The sequence below is a fragment of the Eucyclogobius newberryi genome, unplaced genomic scaffold (assembly GCF_026437365.1).
Source record: "Eucyclogobius newberryi isolate DKJ021-1_F unplaced genomic scaffold, fEucNew1.0.hap1 SCAF_3, whole genome shotgun sequence".
In the NCBI taxonomy this organism is placed as follows: domain Eukaryota; kingdom Metazoa; phylum Chordata; class Actinopteri; order Gobiiformes; family Gobiidae; genus Eucyclogobius; species Eucyclogobius newberryi.
The window spans coordinates 37,147,472-37,165,445 of record NW_027315945.1 but is presented as its reverse complement, the minus strand read 5'-3'; the positions used below and the strand labels follow the sequence as shown (position 1 = coordinate 37,165,445).

Genomic DNA, 17,974 nt, shown 5'->3' with positions numbered 1-17,974 from the left:
TTCATTTTAAGCTCCTCATGTGTCGCTCTCTTACCTAATGCACTCTGAGCTGCCTAAATACTCACCATTTTCACCAGATTAAATGGATTTGGATGGAAAAACTGATTTTACTTTATTACATGAAGAAAAAAAAGAAAGGGTAAAATGAACTAGTTCTGTTTTTCACGTTTCAAAAACAGTGAAAAGGGTTTAGCCCCTTTAAAAAACGATTTTGTTGTTTTGGTTTCAATACATTATTTCGTAGGTTTTCAAACCGCTGGGACACATGGTTACGTGGCAGACTGTTCCACTTGGGGCTGTTCCTATTGGCTAATCCCCAATGAGCGTTGACCAATAAAAAGCGCTCCCGTTTTGTCGTTCATTCTCTGACACTTCCCGGGTCCTTGGGTGTGGCTCCACGTTCCTCCGCTCCCATGTGACCTCTGCTGACCTCTGCTGACCTGGGGATTGTTGTGGTCTCGCCGTCATAACCCCACAGCAGCTGCTCCTGTGCGTGTCAAACTAGGGAAAACTAGGATTTTTTCATTTTTCATTTTTGTTTCCGCCAAATCTTCAAGTGATGTACTCTTCTGTATTTCACTGTTTTCATCTAATTAGACGTCACTTTCCCGACTGCAAACTTGGGAGAAAGACTCGTTAGATTGACTCGTTGCCTGTTCCTCCTTTCATGGTTTAAAAACGACGTGCCCCAGTTTGAAACATAATGACCTTAACCGCGCTTTAGTGAAACGGGCTCATAACGCACTCTAAAAACAGACTCATCGCCATCATGAAGGAGCCAAGACCAGACGTGTGAATAATTTTTTTATTTTCTTTAAACTTGTGCATCAACTTCAAAGGGTAAACTGTGTGCACTTCCATTTTGTTTTTCACAACAATTTCAAAATTAGTTAAGTGTTCTTTATTTTGTATGCTTTTTAAATACATCATTTGTCCGTTTGAAAACCATTTACACACATTTTGTCGGTTCTACTCTCTATCCGTGTCCTCGGCGTGTGGATGGTCGTCCTCGTCTCTGTTTGTACGGCAGAAGCTCTAACCAGGCGTCCGGAACTCTTCCAAGTGAAGTAAAAATATCTTTCTTTAAATATGTTTCCTTTACATGATAAAAATAGTCTTATTCCGCTCTCCGCTGTCACCGGCGCGATGCTAGCACGAGCGGCGCGCTCCTTGCTCCGTGGAGGATGTCTGTCTGCGTGTAGGTATTTGATAAAAATTATTAAAAAATTTTGATTTGTCGTCGTACAAAAACACATTTTTCATATAAATTGCATTTGCACAAGAAAAATGTAAAGCCGATAAAATAAAATTGAAAATAAAAGGTTTGGCCACAGGGATACAAAATGAACACAGATGGACCGAGTTAAATTGTGACTCATTCACGTGGAATAGTGTCTTTACTGTGTGAAAAATCCTGTTTTTGATATAAATAAGTCCATAATTTAACAAAAATAATAAATATTTTTGAATAAATAGTTTGTGATTGCTGTGAAATTTCATCCCTCCATCTTGTTTTGTCCGTTTGCAAAATCCCACGGAACAATTTGTGTTACACTTGGATAATCTTGTGATAAATTGTGTCATTGCTTTTTAACCGTAATATCGTTCAAATCCAACATGTTAGTACGTAAAACACAAATATATGACTTCACTTATTGCCTGATGGATGATAGAGAGTATATCCTTTTCAACATGGATCAATAATATAATGTTCCTATGCAATGCCTTTCCATCGCTGTACATTTAGGGCGCGTGCCGAGGTCGTCCGCTCTGCCCTGGCTTTTTTTAGATTTATAATTATGTTAAAAGCCTGGGTTTCTATTCACAATTTTTGAAAATAAACTATCCTTTTAAAAATCTAGTGAGCGCTGCCCATGTATCATAATTGCTGTGCGCGGGGGCAGACGGGCGCGGCACCATTAGCGCCGGGCCAGACTGTATAGGTCCACTTTCATGAAGATATATTTTTAAATGAGCTTTCCTTTCAGCACTTTTCGACTCCTGGGTTTCAAAGTCCTGGCACTGGAGTAATGAGGTAACTCTTGGAAAATTGTACACCCAGGTTTGTATTTCCACAGGAAACAGTGTTGAACCCCTAGCTAATTTAAAGACATACAGCGTGACTCCTCCCCCTCAAGCACAACGCAAGTCCAATATTGTCAAAAAAAACGGTTTGTCCGAGATGTCCGAGTGTCTCCGAGGTGAAAAAGTGCGCCGCCGGGAGAGGATGAGTCCGCTCTAGGCCATGGTTTCCTTGCCGGGCAGTCTGCGGTCGTTGAACGTGTGCATGTTGATGACCTCCTCGGTCTTGACCATGACGGGCGGCTGAGGCTTGTTGTGTTTGAGGCGACGCTGGCACTTTAAGGACACGCGGAGCTCGTCCACCAGGGCGCTGCAGAAGGACCTCTGCCAGAGCGGGGAAAGCACAAGAAAGAGGGTCACGCTCACATTTGTACACTTTTCTGTTCAAATCTTACACACGGAGCACGAGTCGTACACGAGGCAGTTCACAGAGCTTCACACGACAGGAAGAACATGCATCAAATCACAAAACAGTTTAAGACATGAAAGAGAAGGGCACCAGCAGGAGGCCGGTCCATGTTTAGTCCTGACTGGGCACCAGCAGGAGGCCGGTCCATGTTTAGTCCTGACTCTGGCACCAGCAGGAGGCCGGTCCATGTTTAGTCCTGACTCTGGCACCAGCAGGAGGCCGGTCCATGTTTAGTCCTGACTCTGGCACCAGCAGGAGGCCGGTCCATGTTTAGTTCTGACTCTGGCACCAGCAGGAGGCCGTTCCATGTTTAGTCCTGACTCTGGCACCAGCAGGAGGCCGTTCCATGTTTAGTCCTGACTCTGGCACCAGCAGGAGGCCGTTCCATGTTTAGTCCTGACTCTGGCACCAGCAGGAGGCCGGTCCATGTTTAGTCCTGACTCTGGCACCAGCAGGAGGCCGGTCCATGTTTAGTCCTGACTCTGGCACCAGCAGGAGGCCGGTCCATGTTTAGTCCTGACTCTGGCACCAGCAGGAGGCCGGTCCATGTTTAGTTCTGACTCTGGCACCAGCAGGAGGCCGTTCCATGTTTAGTCCTGACTCTGGCACCAGCAGGAGGCCGTTCCATGTTTACTCCTGACTCTGGCACCAGCAGGAGGCCGTTCCATGTTTAGTCCTGACTCTGGCACCAGCAGGAGGCCGGTCCATGTTTAGTCCTGACTGGGCACCAGCAGGAGGCTGGTCCATGTTTAGTCCTGACTCTGGCACCAGCAGGAGGCCGGTCCATGTTTAGTCCTGACTCTGGCACCAGCAGGAGGCCGGTCCATGTTTAGTCCTGACTCTGGCACCAGCAGGAGGCCGGTCCATGTTTAGTCCTGACTCTGGCACCAGCAGGAGGCCGGTCCATGTTTAGTTCTGACTCTGGCACCAGCAGGAGGCCGTTCCATGTTTAGTCCTGACTCTGGCACCAGCAGGAGGCCGGTCCATTTTTAGTCCTGACTCTGGCACCAGCAGGAGGCCGGTCCATGTTTAGTCCTGACTGGGCACCAGCAGGAGGCCGGTCCATGTTTAGTCCTGACTGGGCACCAGCAGGAGGCCGGTCCATGTTTAGTCCTGACTCTGGCACCAGCAGGAGGCCGGTCCATGTTTAGTCCTGACTGGGCACAAGCAGGAGGCCGGTCCATGTTTAGTCCTGACTCTGGCACCAGCAGGAGGCCGGTCCATGTTTAGTCCTGACTCTGGCACCAGCAGGAGGCCGGTCCATGTTTAGTCCTGACTCTGGCACCAGCAGGAGGCCGGTCCATGTTTAGTCCTGACTCTGGCACCAGCAGGAGGCCAGAAGTTCCACCTACAAGACATATGTTTTTACCCTGCGTTCTGTAGTTTTAGTTGAACATTGTACAAAAATAGACGTGTTACTCTCGACCTTTTTTAGTTTTGTTGTTTTTATTCTCAGTTGAAAGATTGTTTGTCATTTAGTTTGATGAATGGCTGAAGTTGTCCAGAACCATTTTATGATTGTTCATTTCATCGTGAGCCAATGTGAATTAAACAACTGTGTACAGAAACCATGGCAACGCTGTAAATACAAAACTGTCAAGCAAATCAAATAAGAACTTAAATAGGCTTCATTTGAGGTCCACTTTGTGCAGAAAAATGACATTATTTCTCACTGTTATTACATTTCTCCAGCTCTAAACTGCATTTATCTCTAATAAAACGTTTACTCTGCAGCGTTTGCACTTTTACGCTCGATATCGTCCTTTACGACTCCTTCAAAACTACGATTATTACAAATTGCATTGGTAAAAATACTCCTGAAACACTGATATCGGATTAGAATTGTGGGCTTGGAGCTGGATTGTCATGGAAACGGAACGCTGCACAACGCAACTTTTCCGGTGGAGGGAATGTTCCACGGTCTGGCATTAAACCTGTCAATCATGCATTAAAACACCTCGAGAAATATGACCAAATATGACAAAATATGACCAAAGTGAGCAGTAACTTGACCTTTGTCTGTTTGAGTGTAGATGAGTTAAACGTCACATCTCCACCACATCTCCACCACATCTCCACCACATCTCCAACCACATCTCCACCACATCTCCACCACATCTCCAACCACATCTACACCACATCTCCACCACATCTACACCACATCTCCACCACATCTCCAACCACATCTCCAACCACATCTCCACCACATCTCCAACCACATCTCCACCACATCTCCAACCACATCTCCAACCACATCTCCACCACATCTCCAACCACATCTCCACCACATCTCCAACCACATCTCCAACCACATCTCCACCACATCTCCAACCACATCTCCACCACATCTCTACCACATCTCCAACCACATCTCCACCACATCTCCACCACATCTCCAACCACATCTCCACCACATCTCCAACCACATCTCCACCACATCTCCAACCACATCTCCAACCACATCTCCACCACATCTACACCACATCTCCACCACATCTCCAACCACATCTCCACCACATCTCCAACCACATCTCCACCACATCTCCAACCACATCTCCACCACATCTCCACCACATCTCCAACCACATCTCCAACCACATCTCCACCACATCTCCAACCACATCTCCACCACATCTCCAACCACATCTCCAACCACATCTCCACCACATCTCCAACCACATCTCCACCACATCTCCAACCACATCTCCAACCACATCTCCACCACATCTCCAACCACATCTACACCACATCTCCAACCACATCTCCACCACATCTCCAACCACATCTCCACCACATCTCCAACCACATCTCCAACCACATCTCCACCACATCTCCACCACATCTCCAACCACATCTCCAACCACATCTCCACCACATCTCCAACCACATCTCCACCACATCTCCAACCACATCTCCAACCACATCTCCACCACATCTCCAACCACATCTCCACCACATCTCCAACCACATCACCAACCACATCTCCACCACATCTCCAACCACATCTACACCACATCTCCAACCACATCTCCACCACATCTCCAACCACATCTCCAACCACATCTCCAACCACATCTCCACCACATCTCCAACCACATCTCCACCACATCTCCAACCACATCTCCAACCACATCTCCACCACATCTCCAACCACATCTACACCACATCTCCACCACATCTCCAACCACATCTCCACCACATCTCCAACCACATCTCCACCACATCTCCAACCACATCTCCAACCACATCTCCACCACATCTCCAACCACATCTACACCACATCTCCACCACATCTCCAACCACATCTCCACCACATCTCCAACCACATCTCCACCACATCTCCAACCACATATCCACCACATCTCCAACCACATCTCCACCACATCTCCACCACATCTCCAACCACATCTCCAACCACATCTCCACCACATCTCCACCACATCTCCAACCACATCTCCACCACATCTCCAACCACATCTCCACCACATCTCCAACCACATCTCCAACCACATCTCCACCACATCTCCAACCACATCTCCACCACATCTCCAACCACATCTCCAACCACATCTCCACCACATCTCCAACCACATCTCCACCACATCTCCAACCACATCTCCAACCACATCTCCACCACATCTCCAACCACATCTCCAACCACATCTCCACCACATCTCCAACCACATCTCCACCACATCTCCAACCACATCTCCAACCACATCTCCACCACATCTCCAACCACATCTCCACCACATCTCCAACCACATCTACACCACATCTCCAACCACATCTCCACCACATCTCCAACCACATCTCCAACCACATCTCCACCACATCTCCAACCACATCTCCACCACATCTCCAACCACATCTCCAACCACATCTCCACCACATCTCCAACCACATCTACACCACATCTCCACCACATCTCCAACCACATCTCCACCACATCTCCAACCACATCTCCACCACATCTCCAACCACATCTCCAACCACATCTCCACCACATCTCCACCACATCTCCAACCACATCTCCAACCACATCTCCACCACATCTCCACCACATCTCCAACCACATCTCCAACCACATCTCCACCACATCTCCAACCACATCTCCACCACATCTCCACCACATCTCCAACCACATCTCCACCACATCTCCAACCACATCTCCACCACATCTCCAACCACATCTCCAACCACATCTCCACCACATCTCCACCACATCTCCAACCACATCTCCAACCACATCTCCACCACATCTCCAACCACATCTCCAACCACATCTCCACCACATCTCCACCACATCTCCACCACATCTCCAACCACATCTCCACCACATCTCCAACCACATCTCCACCACATCTCCAACCACATCTCCACCACATCTCCACCACATCTCCAACCACATCTCCAACCACATCTCCAACCACATCTCCACCACATCTCCACCACATCTCCACCACATCTCCACCACATCTCCAACCACATCTCCACCACATCTCCAACCACATCTCCAACCACATCTCCACCACATCTCCACCACATCTCCAACCACATCTCCAACCACATCTCCACCACATCTCCAACCACATCTCCACCACATCTCCACCACATCTCCACCACATCTCCAACCACATCTCCACCACATCTCCAACCACATCTCCACCACATCTCCACCACATCTCCAACCACATCTCCACCACATCTCCAACCACATCTCCACCACATCTCCAACCACATCTCCAACCACATCTCCACCACATCTCCACCACATCTCCACCACATCTCCACCACATCTCCAACCACATCTCCACCACATCTCCACCACATCTCCAACCACATCTCCACCACATCTCCACCACATCTCCAACCACATCTCCACCACATCTCCAACCACATCTCCACCACATCTCCAACCACATCTCCAACCACATCTCCACCACATCTCCACCACATCTCCAACCACATCTCCAACCACATCTCCACCACATCTCCACCACATCTCCAACCACATCTCCACCACATCTCCACCACATCTCCACCACATCTCCACCACATCTCCAACCACATCTCCACCACATCTCCACCACATCTCCAACCACATCTCCACCACATCTCCACCACATCTCCACCACATCTCCACCACATCTCCAACCACATCTCCACCACATCTCCAACCACATCTCCAACCACATCTCCACCACATCTCCAACCACATCTCCACCACATCTCCAACCACATCTCCACCACATCTCCACCACATCTCCAACCACATCTCCACCACATCTCCAACCACATCTCCAACCACATCTCCACCACATCTCCAACCACATCTCCACCACATCTCCAACCACATCTCCAACCACATCTCCAACCACATCTCCAACCACATCTCCACCACATCTCCAACCACATCTCCAACCACATCTCCACCACATCTCCAACCACATCTCCACCACATCTCCAACCACATCTCCAACCACATCTCCACCACATCTCCAACCACATCTACACCACATCTCCACCACATCTCCAACCACATCTCCACCACATCTCCAACCACATCTCCACCACATCTCCAACCACATCTCCAACCACATCTCCACCACATCTCCAACCACATCTCCACCACATCTCCACCACATCTCCAACCACATCTCCACCACATCTCCACCACATCTCCAACCACATCTCCACCACATCTCCAACCACATCTCCACCACATCTCCACCACATCTCCACCACATCTCCAACCACATCTCCACCACATCTCCACCACATCTCCAACCACATCTCCACCACATCTCCACCACATCTCCACCACATATCCACCACATCTCCAACCACATCTCCACCACATCTCCAACCACATCTCCACCACATCTCAACCACATCTCCAACCACATCTCCACCACATCTCCACCACATCTCCACCACATCTCCAACCACATCTCCACCACAACTCAACCACATCTCCAACGACATCCCCACCACATCTCCACCACATCTCCACCACATCTCCAACCACATCTCCACCACATCTCCACCACATCTCCAACCACATCTCCACCACATCTCCACCACATCTCCACCACATCTCCAACCACATCTCCACCACATCTCCAACCACATCTCCACCACATCTCAACCACATCTCCAACCACATCTCCACCACATCTCCACCACATCTCCAACCACATCTCCACCACATCTCAACCACATCTCCAACCACATCTCCACCACATCTCCACCACATCTCCACCACATCTCCACCACATCTCCAACCACATCTCCACCACATCTTCAACCACATCTCCACCACATCTCCAACCACATCTCCACCACATCTCCACCACATCTCCACCATATCTCCACCACATCTCCAACCACATCTCCACCACATCTCCACCACATCTCCACCACATCTCCAACCACATCTCCACCACATCTCCAACCACATCTCCACCACATCTCCACCACATCTCCAACCACATCTCCACCACATCTCCACCACATCTCCACCACATCTCCACCACATCTCCAACCACATCTCCACCACATCTCCAACCACATCTCCACCACATCTCCACCACATCTACACCACATCTCCACCACATCTCCACCACATCTCCAACCACATCTCCACCACATCTCCACCACATCTCCAACCACATCTCCACCACATCTCCAACCACATCTCCAACCACATCTCCACCACATCTCCAACCACATCTCCACCACATCTCAACCACATCTCCAACCACATCTCCACCACATCTCCACCACATCTCCACCACATCTCCACCACATCTCCAACCACATCTCCACCACATCTCCACCACATCTCCACCACATATCCACCACATCTCCAACCACATCTCCACCACATCTCCAACCACATGTCCACCACATCTCAACCACATCTCCAACCACATCTCCACCACATCTCCACCACATCTCCACCACATCTCCAACCACATCTCCACCACAACTCAACCACATCTCCAACCACATCCCCACCACATCTCCACCACATTTCCACCACATCTCCAACCACATCTCCACCACATCTCCACCACATCTCCAACCACATCTCCACCACATCTCCACCACATCTCCACCACATCTCCAACCACATCTCCACCACATCTCCAACCACATCTCCACCACATCTCAACCACATCTCCAACCACATCTCCACCACATCTCCACCACATCTCCACCACATCTCCAACCACATCTCCACCACATCTCAACCACATCTCCAACCACATCTCCACCACATCTCCACCACATCTCCACCACATCTCCACCACATCTCCACCACATCTCCAACCACATCTCCACCACATCTTCAACCACATCTCCACCACATCTCCAACCACATCTCCACCACATCTCCACCACATCTCCACCATATCTCCACCACATCTCCAACCACATCTCCAACCACATCTCCACCACATCTCCACCACATCTCCACCACATCTCCAACCACATCTCCACCACATCTCAACCACATCTCCAACCACATCTCCACCACATCTCCACCACATCTCCACCACATCTCCACCATATCTCCACCACATCTCCAACCACATCTCCACCACATCTTCAACCACATCTCCACCACATCTCCAACCACATCTCCACCACATCTCCACCACATCTCCACCATATCTCCACCACATCTCCAACCACATCTCCAACCACATCTCCACCACATCTCCACCACATCTCCAACCACATCTCCACCACATCTCCACCACATCTCCACCACATCTCCACCACATCTCCACCACATCTCCAACCACATCTCCACCACATCTCCAACCACATCTCCACCACATCTCCACCACATCTACACCACATCTCCACCACATCTCCACCACATCTCCAACCACATCTCCACCACATCTCCACCACATCTCCACCACATCTCCACCACATCTCCACCACATCTCCAACCACATCTCCACCACATCTCCAACCACATCTCCAACCACATCTCCACCACATCTCCACCACATCTCCAACCACATCTCCACCACATCTCCAACCACATCTCCAACCACATCTCCACCACATCTCCACCACATCTCCAACCACATCTCCAACCACATCTCCAACCACATCTCCACCACATCTCCAACCACATCTCCACCACATCTCCAACCACATCTCCAACCACATCTCCACCACATCTCCAACCACATCTCCACCACATCTCCACCACATCTCCAACCACATCTCCACCACATCTCCAACCACATCTCCACCACATCTCCAACCACATCTCCAACCACATCTCCAACCACATCTCCAACCACATCTCCACCACATCTCCAACCACATCTCCACCACATCTCCACCACATCTCCACCACATCTCCAACCACATCTCCACCACATCTCCAACCACATCTCCACCACATCTCCAACCACATCTCCAACCACATCTCCACCACATCTCCAACCACATCTCCACCACATCTCCACCACATCTCCAACCACATCTCCACCACATCTCCAACCACATCTCCACCACATCTCCAACCACATCTCCAACCACATCTCCAACCACATCTCCAACCACATCTCCACTACATCTCCAACCACATCTCCACCACATCTCCACCACATCTCCAACCACATCTCCACCACATCTCCAACCACATCTCCACCACATCTCCACCACATCTCCACCACATCTCCAACCACATCTCCACCACATCTCCACCACATCTCCAACCACATCTCCACCACATCTCCACCACATCTCCACCACATATCCACCACATCTCCAACCACATCTCCACCACATCTCCAACCACATCTCCACCACATCTCAACCACATCTCCAACCACATCTCCACCACATCTCCACCACATCTCCACCACATCTCCAACCACATCTCCACCACAACTCAACCACATCTCCAACCACATCCCCACCACATCTCCACCACATCTCCACCACATCTCCAACCACATCTCCACCACATCTCCACCACATCTCCAACCACATCTCCACCACATCTCCACCACATCTCCACCACATCTCCAACCACATCTCCACCACATCTCCAACCACATCTCCACCACATCTCAACCACATCTCCAACCACATCTCCACCACATCTCCACCACATCTCCACCACATCTCCAACCACATCTCCACCACATCTCAACCACATCTCCAACCACATCTCCACCACATCTCCACCACATCTCCAACCACATCTCCACCACATCTTCAACCACATCTCCACCACATCTCCAACCACATCTCCACCACATCTCCACCACATCTCCACCATATCTCCACCACATCTCCAACCACATCTCCACCACATCTCCACCACATCTCCACCACATCTCCAACCACATCTCCACCACATCTCCAACCACATCTCCACCACATCTCCACCACATCTCCAACCACATCTCCACCACATCTCCACCACATCTCCACCACATCTCCAACCACATCTCCACCACATCTCCAACCACATCTCCACCACATCTCCACCACATCTACACCACATCTCCACCACATCTCCACCACATCTCCAACCACATCTCCACCACATCTCCACCACATCTCCAACCACATCTCCACCACATCTCCAACCACATCTCCAACCACATCTCCACCACATCTCCAACCACATCTCCACCACATCTCAACCACATCTCCAACCACATCTCCACCACATCTCCACCACATCTCCACCACATCTCCAACCACATCTCCACCACATCTCCAACCACATCTCCACCACATCTCCACCACATCTCCACCACATCTCCACCACATCTCCAACCACATCTCCACCACATCTCCACCACATCTCCACCACATCTCCAACCACATCTCCACCACATCTCCAACCACATCTCCACCACATCTCCACCACATCTCCACCACATCTCCACCACATCTCCAACCACATCTCCACCACATCTCCACCACATCTCCACCACATCTCCACCACATCTCCAACCACATCTCCACCACATCTCCAACCACATCTCCACCACATCTCCACCACATCTACACCACATCTCCACCACATCTCCACCACATCTCCAACCACATCTCCACCACATCTCCAACCACATCTCCAACCACATCTCCACCACATCTCCAACCACATCTCCACCACATCTCCAACCACATCTCCACCACATCTCCACCACATCTCCAACCACATCTCCACCACATCTCCAACCACATCTCCACCACATCTCCACCACATCTCCAACCACATCTTCACCACATCTCCACCACATCTCCACCACATCTCCAACCACATCTCCACCACATCTCCACCACATCTCCACCACATCTCCAACCACATCTCCACCACATCTCCACCACATCCTCCAACCACATCTCCACCACATCTCCACCACATCTCCACCACATATCCACCACATCTCCAACCACATCTCCACCACATCTCCAACCACATCTCCACCACATCTCAACCACATCTCCAACCACATCTCCACCACATCTCCACCACATCTCCACCACATCTCCAACCACATCTCCACCACATCTCAACCACATCTCCAACCACATCCCCACCACATCTCCACCACATCTCCACCACATCTCCAACCACATCTCCACCACATCTCCACCACATCTCCAACCACATCTCCACCACATCTCCACCACATCTCCACCACATCTCCAACCACATCTCCACCACATCTCCAACCACATCTCCACCACATCTCAACCACATCTCCAACCACATCTCCACCACATCTCCACCACATCTCCACCACATCTCCAACCACATCTCCACCACATCTCAACCACATCTCCAACCACATCTCCACCACATCTCCACCACATCTCCACCACATCTCCAACCACATCTCCACCACATCTCCAACCACATCTCCACCACATCTCCACCACATCTCCACCACATCTCCACCACATCTCCACCACATCTCCAACCACATCTCCACCACATCTCCAACCACATCTCCACCACATCTCCAACCACATCTCCACCACATCTCCACCACATCTCCACCACATCTCCACCACATCTCCACCACATCTCCAACCACATCTCCACCACATCTCCAACCACATCTCCACCACATCTCCACCACATCTACACCACATCTCCACCACATCTCCACCACATCTCCAACCACATCTCCACCACATCTCCACCACATCTCCAACCACATCTCCACCACATCTCCAACCACATCTCCAACCACATCTCCACCACATCTCCAACCACATCTCCACCACATCTCCAACCACATCTCCACCACATCTCCAACCACATCTCCACCACATCTCCAACCACATCTCCACCACATCTCCACCACATCTCCAACCACATCTCCACCACATCTCCACCACATCTCCACCACATCTCCAACCACATCTCCACCACATCTCCACCACATCTCCACCACATCTCCAACCACATCTCCACCACATCTCCACCACATCTCCACCACATCTCCACCACATCTCAACCACATCTCCAACCACATCTCCACCACATATCCACCACATCTCCAACCACATCTCCAACCACATCTCCACCACATCTCCACCACATCTCCACCACATCTCCAACCACATCTCCACCACATCTCCACCACATCTCCAACCACATCTCCACCACATCTCCACCACATCTCCACCACATCTCCACCACATCTCAACCACATCTCCAACCACATCTCCACCACATCTCCACCACATCTCCACCACATCTCCAACCACATCTCCACCACATCTCCACCACATCTCCAACCACATCTCCACCACATCTCCACCACATCTCCACCACATCTCCACCACATCTCCACCACATCTCAACCACATCTCCACCACATCTACACCACATCTCCACCACATCTCCAACCACATCTCCAACCACATCTCCACCACATCTCCACCACATCTCCACCACATCTCCACCACATCTCCACCACATCTCCACCACATCTCCAACCACATCTCCACCACATCTCCACCACATCTCCACCACATCTCCACCACATCTCCACCACATCTCCACCACATCTCCACCACATCTCCAACCACATCTCCACCACATCTACACCACATCTCCACCACATCTCCACCACATCTCCATGGAGACGGCAAAGTTACACGGTGCACCTTTAAAGACAAGTCCATCTGGTTTTCCTTCTCAAACTCTTTTACTGTTGCTCCGTCTCGGTTTTGTTCCGTAATCAAATTGCCTCCGAGCGAATCGTTCTCGATTTCGTTCTCGCTAAGAACTCGCGAGTCGATTGAATTTCCTGTTGCTAACGTGTAATAGCATCATGCTATTAGCATGAAAACACACGCTCCCCGCACACGCTCCCCGCACAGGACGAGGGACGAGGGGAGACACAGCGTTAAAGCACCTCTCGCTCTTCTAAACTCCACTCCAGAGACGGCCTGCTCCTCCTCTCCTCCTCCTCCTCCTCTCCTCCTCCTCCCTCCTCTGTTTCCTCCTCCTCCTCCCCCTCTCCCTCCTCTGTTTCTTCATCCTACACTTCCTCCTCTTCCTCCTCCTCCTCTGTCTCCTCCTCTCCTCCTCATCTCATCCTCCTTTCCTCCTCTCCTCATCATCCCCTCCTCCTCCTCTCCTCCCAGTCACGTCTGCGTTTGGGTGCTTTTCATTTGCATAACGCTCGACGCTCGCTGTGATTATAGCGGTGTAACGCAACATCTGGACACCGTGCAAATCCCTCTTGTTCTCTATCTACAACCCCATCTCTCCTCCCTCCACCAGCCTCTCTCCACCAGCCTCTCTCCTCCCTCCACCACCTCTCTCCTCCCTCCACCAGCCTCTCTCCTCCCTCCACCAGCACATACCTCTATATTGCACATACCTCTATATTGCACATACCTCTATATTGCACATACCTCTATATTGCACATACCTCTATATTGCACATACCTCTATATTGCAGTGATTTGGTCAGCAGTATAAACATTGCACACGTGTAACTTTAAACATATTTAAACTCTCATGTTTATGTCTCTCTCAGACATCATTACAAATGTTTCCCTCTCTCTCCCCTTTCTTCTCTCACCCATTCTCTCCTCTCCAACAACCACCATCCAGCTTTTCCTCCCTCCCTCCTCATCTTCCCCCTCCCTCATTCCCTCCCTCATCCTCTCTCTTCCTCCCTCCTCATCTTCTCCCCCCCTCCTCATCTTCTCTCTTCCTCCCGCCGTCCCTCATCGTCTTCCTCCCTCCTCATCTTCTCTCTCCCTCCCTCCCTCCCTCCCTCCTAATCTTCTTCCTCCCTCCCTCCTCATCGTCCTCCTCCCTCCCTCCTGATATCTCTCCCTCCCTCCCTCCCTCCCTCCTAATCTTCTTCCTCCCTCCCTCCTCATCGTCCTCCTCCCTCCCTCCTGATATCTCTCCCTCCCTCCCTCCCTCCTAATCTTCTTCCTCCCTCCCTCCTCATCGTCCTCCTCCCTCCCTCCTGATATCTCTCCCTCCCTCCTCATCTCCCTCCCCACTTCCCCCTCCCTCCTTATGTCTCCCCCCTCTCCTCCCCCTCTGTGTTTCTCAATATGAATCCCGTAGATACATAATTCATGCGCAGCTCGGTGCATAATGCAGTGATTAAATGTCTCCTCGTCGGCTGAGACACTGAAGGGCCCCGGAGTCCTTAAGGATCTAAACGCTCTCGTCTCCCGACAGTTCACACTTTCAGACGGAGCGAGATGGAGCCAGATGATGCCGGTCGCTCGGCGCCGCGCGGGGGCGTCGCTCGGGGCCGTGCGGGGGCGTCGCTCGGGGCCGTGCGGGGGCGTTACTCCAAAACCATATCAATAAAGTTTGAAGTGGTTGAAGTTGAGTGACACAGAGCTGTTTAGTATCTCTGTTGTGTTCAAATCGGGTTAAAAGTATTAGCTGAACCTCTGGTGACCCTAAACGTGATAAAGTTGGGATTTCTTATCGTTTAAAGGGGCACCATGTCACTTTTCTGCACGCGCTTGTCCTCGCGTTGCCCAGAATGTTCCGCAGTACGGCATTAAACGTATATATAACATAATTCAGACTGAAAGCAATTCAAAGTGCTTCATAAAACAATAAAAAGGATAAAAACCTCTTCAGTCGTGAGCACATCTAAACAGTCTGGAGCATGAATCATCTCCACGGAGACAAGCAGATGATGGTCGAGTTACAGAGAAGATCTGTGGAGAGGCGAGCCCACTCACAGCATTTTTTCAACAATTTAAACACCTGAAATGTACTAAATTAATGATATTTTAATGTCTTATGACGGAGAATTCCAGGTTTTTGGAAAAATACACACAGCGTTGTCATTTGGCATTTTTCACAAATTTGATTTAATTTTCTCTGATTTACTGTTTTGGAAAGAAATATCCAAAATAGAAACTCAACGTTAAACCTTTCCATTATTTATTTTGGTTTGGTCATCTTCATCTCACGTCTTAAAGTCCTTTCAACTGGCAACAATCACGTCTTTGGAGTTGGAAAACGGCACTGCTTTCCGAAGCCATTTCAACTTTTGCTCGTTTAGACGTTGAACTTTGAGCCCGGCTTGTGTCTCGTGTGGACACGCCCAGTGTTTACGGGGACGTGAACCATAAACCTGGACAAAACATCTGCATCTGACGGTGAAACAGCAAATCAAGCACAATTCTGAATTCTGAACTGACACAACAGCTACATCTTCAGAACATCCAAAGAACATGAAGGAACTGAACCAGGTCTAAACCAGGACTAAACCAGGACTGAACCAGGACTAAACCAGGACTGAACCAGGACTGAACCAGGACTAAACCAGGACTGAACCAGGACTGAATGATGACTAAACCAGGACTGAACCAGGACTGAACCAGGACTGAACCAGGACTAAACCAGGACTAAACCAGGACTAAACCAGGACTGAACCAGGACTAAACCAGGACTAAACCAGGACTGAACCAGGACTGAACCAGGACTGAATCAGGTCTAAACCAGGACTGAACCAGGACTAAACCAGGACTAAACCAGGACTGAACCAGGACTGAACCAGGACTGAACCAGGACCGAATCAGGACTAAACCAGGACTAAACCAGGACTGAACCAGGACTGAACCAGGACTGAACCAGGACTAAACCAGGACTGAACCAGGACTAAACCAGGACTGAACCAGGACTAAACCAGGACTAAACCAGGACTAAACCAGGACTGAACCAGGACTAAACCAGGACTAAACCAGGACTGAACCAGGACTGAACCAGGACTGAATCAGGTCTAAACCAGGACTGAACCAGGACTAAACCAGGACTAAACCAGGACTGAACCAGGACTGAACCAGGACTGAACCAGGACCGAATCAGGACTAAACCAGGACTAAACCAGGACTGAATCAGGACTAAACCAGGACCAGAATGAGACCTCAGCCTCGGCTCCTGTTTAAAGGGCTCAGTCCAGAGCCAGGCCC

At 50.1% G+C, this 17,974-nt stretch overlaps 1 protein-coding gene across 3 annotated transcripts in view; it reads right to left on the bottom strand.

The window, feature by feature from the left end:
- Positions 1-791: 791 nt before the first annotated feature.
- Positions 792-17,974, bottom strand: part of grik2 (glutamate receptor, ionotropic, kainate 2) — a 472,281-nt gene continuing 455,098 nt past the window's right edge. For 2 of the 3 annotated variants that reach the window (XM_072460040.1, XM_072460041.1), the window contains exon 17: positions 2,305-2,406. Coding sequence is in view for 1 of the 3 variants with exons in the window: in XM_072460039.1 (XP_072316140.1) it covers positions 2,239-2,406 (168 nt within the window). In the remaining 2 variants the exon portion in view is untranslated. Of the gene's footprint in view, positions 2,407-17,974 lie in introns of all 3 variants that reach the window. The other variant, XM_072460039.1, reaches the window with a different exon arrangement.